General features: G+C 41.2%; 1 protein-coding gene across 1 annotated transcript in view; it reads left to right on the plus strand.

Annotated features, from left to right (window-relative positions):
- The window catches only part of traf3 (TNF receptor-associated factor 3), a 20229-nt gene that overhangs the window by 8188 nt on the left and 7041 nt on the right, over positions 1–5000 (plus strand). The window contains exons 3-9 of the mRNA XM_071529434.1: positions 496–673; positions 1145–1196; positions 1417–1521; positions 2780–2944; positions 4062–4142; positions 4394–4468; positions 4806–4898. Coding sequence (XP_071385535.1) covers positions 496–673; positions 1145–1196; positions 1417–1521; positions 2780–2944; positions 4062–4142; positions 4394–4468; positions 4806–4898 — 749 coding nt within the window. The remainder of the gene's footprint in view (positions 1–495; positions 674–1144; positions 1197–1416; positions 1522–2779; positions 2945–4061; positions 4143–4393; positions 4469–4805; positions 4899–5000) is intronic.

A 5000-nucleotide genomic window follows, 5' to 3' on the forward strand; every position in this document is an offset into this window, starting at 1 on the left:
GACTTCCATTTCATTGCGATACATTTTTTGGCAATGGCCAGGAGGATTTCTGTAAGCTTGATGGAATAATTATGTGTAAGATTAGAATTTGAGAAGTTGCCCAAAAGGCATATCTCAGGATCCATTGGAAAAGTAACTCCATGAATTGTGGATAAAGCATCACAGACCCCCTGCCAGAAACCCTGTAGTTTACTACACTGCCAAGTGGAATGAAGGAAAGTGCGCTCTACTAGACCACATCTAAAACAAAGGGGTGAGAGGTTGGGGTTAAACCCATGTAGCTTGGAGGGGGTGAGATAAATCTGTTGCAAAAAATTAAACTGAATCAATCTATATCTTGAATTTAGTGTACATGTAACACCACTGCTACATAGGTCCTCCCACAGTTCTGGATCAATCTCTGTACCTAAATCCCTCTCCCACCTAAGTCTAGATCTTTCCGGTTCACAGATTGACAGAGATCTCATGGTGTTTGATGTTGTGGTTGTTGTGCAGGAGTCCCTCAGGCCTGTGACCGTGGCTTCCTGCCACTTCATGGAGGCTTCACAGATCATTTTGTAGAAAGTCCAGAGGCAAAGTACTGCTGCGAAGCCTGCAGGCTAGTGCTGTGTCAGCCGAGACAGACCGAGTGTGGACACCGCTTCTGCCAGAGCTGCATCTCCGACATCCTGAGGTGAGACAGGCAGGTGGACAGACAGAAGGTAGACAGACAGACAGACAGGTGGCGAGACAGAGAGGTAGAGAAACACACGGAGAGACAGACAGACTGACAGACAGACCGAGTGTGGACACCGCATCTGTCAGAGCTGCAACTCCGACATCCTGAGGTGAGACAGACAGGCAGAGAGACAGTCAGGTAGACAGACAGACAGGTAGAAAGATGAGGAAGCAGATCTGAGGTCAGTTGTGTGTTTTGAGGGAAATGACAGTTGGGATGATGAAGATGATGAAGAAGATGAAGATGCAGATGTGTCCTAACTTTGTTTTCAGTTCAGTTTTCCTGTTATAGACATAAGAAATGTTGAATCAGTCACTAAATAACCTCCTTTCTCCTCCTCTCCTCTCCTCTCTCTCCTTGTCTCCTCTCCTCTCTCTCCTTGTCTCCTCTCCTCTCCTCTCTCTCCTCGTCTCTTCTCCTCCTCAGTCATCCTAACCCAGTGTGTCCAGCAGACATGGAGCCTCTGTTTAAAGATAAGGTATGAAGGAAGCTTGATTTAAAATAAATGAGTGACACCTGGAACGTCAATCAGATTTGGATATAGTGTGAGCGGCTTTATAAGGATCATGGGCTTTAACAGTACGGCCCAGTGCTGCTGTTTTCCCATAACGTTAAATACTGCAGAACGGACTGTTCACTCAGCTCTCAGATCAAAGCTAGCGGTCTAAACAGACAGTCGGTCTGCTGGTTTGTTCCAGATCTTTCGAGACGTCTGCTGCCACAGAGAGATCATGGCTCTGAAGGTTTTCTGTCGCAGCGAAGCCAACGGCTGCCAGGAGCTGATGAGTCTGCAGCAGGTCCCGGTGAGGAGAAACTCACAGTATAATATACCACTACTAACATGTTATTATACCTCTATTATACCATTATTAACATGTTAGTATACCTCTATTATACCATTATAAACATGTTATTATACCTCTATTATACCTCCATATCACCTGAAAAAGAAAACACTGGCAGGAGTCTCCAGCAGGTTCCAGTGAGGAGAAACGCACAGTATAATATACCATTATTAACATGTTATTATACCTCTATTATACCATTACTAACATGTTATTATACCTCTATTATTCCATTACTAACATGTTATTATACCGCTATTATACCATTATAAACATGTTATTATACCTCTATTATTCCATTACTAACATGTTATTATACCGCTATTATACCATTATAAACATGTTATTATACATCTATTATACCATTACTAACATGTTATTATACATCTATTATACCATTACTAACATGTTGTTATACTGCTATTATACCATTATAAACATTATTATACCTCTATTATACAATTATTAACATGTTATTATACCTCCATTATTCCACTTCTAACATGTTATTATACCGCTATTATACCATTATAAACATGTTATTATTCCTCTATTATACCATTATTAACATGTTATTATACCGCTATTATACCATTATAAACATGTTATTATACATCTATTATACCATTACTAACATGTTGTTATACCGCTATTATACCATTATAAACATTATTATACCTCTATTATACAATTATTAACATGTTATTATACCTCCATTATACCATTATAAACATGTTATTATTCCTCTATTATACCATTATTAACATATTATACAGCTATTATTCTATTACTAACATGTTATTATACCTCTATTATACCATTATTAACATGTTATTATACCTCTATTATACCTCCATATCACCTGAAAAAGAAAACACTGGCAGGAGTCTCCAGCAGGTTCCAGTGAGGAGAAATTAACATTATTAGAACTTCATATTACTCCATATTATCACTTTAAACTGGTATATCTTACATTAAACATCACTGTACCTTCCATCATTAATATTAACACCTTAATACCATAATACAGTCTAACCAGCTGATCTCAGGTCTGTTGTGGAAGTTTGAGATGGGAAGAAGAGGAAGCTCTGGTGTTGTCTTCCTTGGTTTGGTAATCATTGTCTGTCTCTCTGCCTGTCTGTCTCTCTGCCTGTGTGTCTCTTTGCCTGTCTGTCTCTGCCTGTCTGTCTCTCTCTGCCTGTCTGTCTCTCTGCAGGACCATCTGAATGTGTGTCTGTACTTCGAGGTTCCCTGTCCGTTGGGGAAATGTAAAGAGAGGATGATGAGGAAGGAAATCCCCGACCATCTGAGCTGGAAATGTAAACATCGTGAGACGACCTGCGAGTTCTGCATGACCAAGATGGCACTGACAGACCTGCAGGTAACTACTGACCTCACTACTGACAGACCTGCAGGTAACTACTGACCTCACTACTGACCGACCTGTAGGTAACTACTGACAGACCTGTAGGTAACTACTGACCTCACTACTGACAGACCTGCAGGTAACTACTGACCTCACTACTGACAGACCTGCAGATAACTACTGACCTCACTACTGACAGGCATTGGATGGAATTGGATGCTAATGTTAATGTTATTTTTTCTGTTATTCAGTCCAGAAAAAAGTCTTTAGGCCCCAAACTCTCTTCCCTGGCTGTGTGTTAAAGGCAGATATGATATAAAGGGGAATTAGATGCAGTCTGCGTTGGTCCAGAAATGTGTTAGCACGGCCAGACTGGGAGGACCGGGTCCTAACAAACTCTAAAACCTTTAAGCTTTTAAAGATCTGAAGCTGCAGCACTTTTCCAACTTGTGTCTTTAAACCGTATATAAAATGACTGGGATCTATTGGAATCGTACGCAGAAATCAATCTGGGTTTTTGGGCATTTACAGTAAATTTTTCAATTTTAGAGGGTCAACCAGTATATCTTTGGATTCAGCTCCTGCAGTAGAAGAGGTTTCGTACCTCACTGGTCCCTCAGCTCTGAGGAAACCACCTAATTCTAAGGGAAAGTCCAAATATTTGGACTTGGATAAATTGTCCCACGACTTAAATGGCCTTATTTGGTTATTTCCTGTTGTCCAATCATCATAAGCCTAGCATCACTGGATTCGACCGATACCTAATTTGTCCAGATATGTCACGGGGAAGTTGAGTAAAACCAGTATATCCAGTAGTTCCCTATTTCAGGGTAACCACGCTGGAAAAGTCCCCTGACTCTGCAGCCCGATATCTCACCTGTTCTGCATAGCTGACGAATGAGACAATATTATTATTTTCAGTAAACACATTACAAAATGTACAAGAAATGCAAAACAAGAAGTTCACAGATCAGATTTTGACAAAACCTAGAGGGATGATGCATCTTGTTGCTGATTGGCCCATTTCTGTGCTTGTGGCTGTTTGTTAAGCACTTAGTTACTTCTGTTTTGAAAGTGCAATATAAACAAATTTCTTATTATTACTAAAGTCTTGAATGTTTGAATGTTTCAGAAACACAAAGAGACGGTGTGTCCAGCGTTCCCAGTGTCCTGTCCGAACCACTGCTCCTTCTCCTCGCTGCTGAGGAGCGAGGTACGACCCGGGGGAGGGTGTGTGTGTGTGTGTGTGTGTGTGTGTGTGTGTGTGTGTGTGTGTGTGTTATGAACTGAGTTGTGTCCAGACGTTTTTCTCTGGTGATATCTCAGACAAAACTGGTCCGACTGACGATATTAACCTGACCAGGTTAATAGCTGAATATAGTATAGCAGGAACAATAGTATTAGTATTAGTGTTAATATTACTAGTTAGTAGTATTGATGAAGAGTATTTGGTCTTGTGTCCAGCTGTCCAGTCACCAACATGACTGTCCCAAAGCTCAGGTGAGCTGCCCCTTCATCCGCTACGGCTGCTCCTACAAGGTAAAGTCTGCTGCTTCTTATTCTTATTATTGATGTTATTATTATCCTGCTTATCATGTGATATCAGCAGGCTATGACAGTGTGATATCAGTATGACCGGTTGATATCAGTATGTATCACTGATGGTAATGTGTTGCTATGTGTGTGTTGCTGTGTTGCTGTGTTGCTGTGTTGCTGTGTTGCTGTGTGTGTGTTGCTGTGTTGCTGTGTGTTGCTGTGTTGCTGTGTGTGTGTTGCTGTGTTGCTGTGTGTTGCTGTGTTGCTGTGTGTGTGTTGCTGTGTTGCTGTGTGTTGCTGTGTTGCTGTGTGTGTGTTGCTGTGTTGCTGTGTGTTGCAGGGATTGAACCAGGACATGAGGGAACACGAGTCGGCCTTCGCAGCAGAACACCTGAGGCTGATGGCCGCCAGAAACACAACGTTAGAGAACAAGGTAACCATAGCAACCTATTAAATTTCTTCATTAGTTGAGGTGATTCTGATGTTTTGAAACTGCAATGATGCAATGCTTAATAACACAACATTCACACCAAAA

This window comes from Centroberyx affinis, unplaced genomic scaffold (assembly GCF_046629955.1).
Source record: "Centroberyx affinis isolate AG114_WGS23_722 - 3 ecotype Tasmania unplaced genomic scaffold, CSIRO-AGI_Caff_v1 ptg001788l_1, whole genome shotgun sequence".
Classification (NCBI taxonomy): Eukaryota; Metazoa; Chordata; class Actinopteri; order Beryciformes; family Berycidae; genus Centroberyx; species Centroberyx affinis.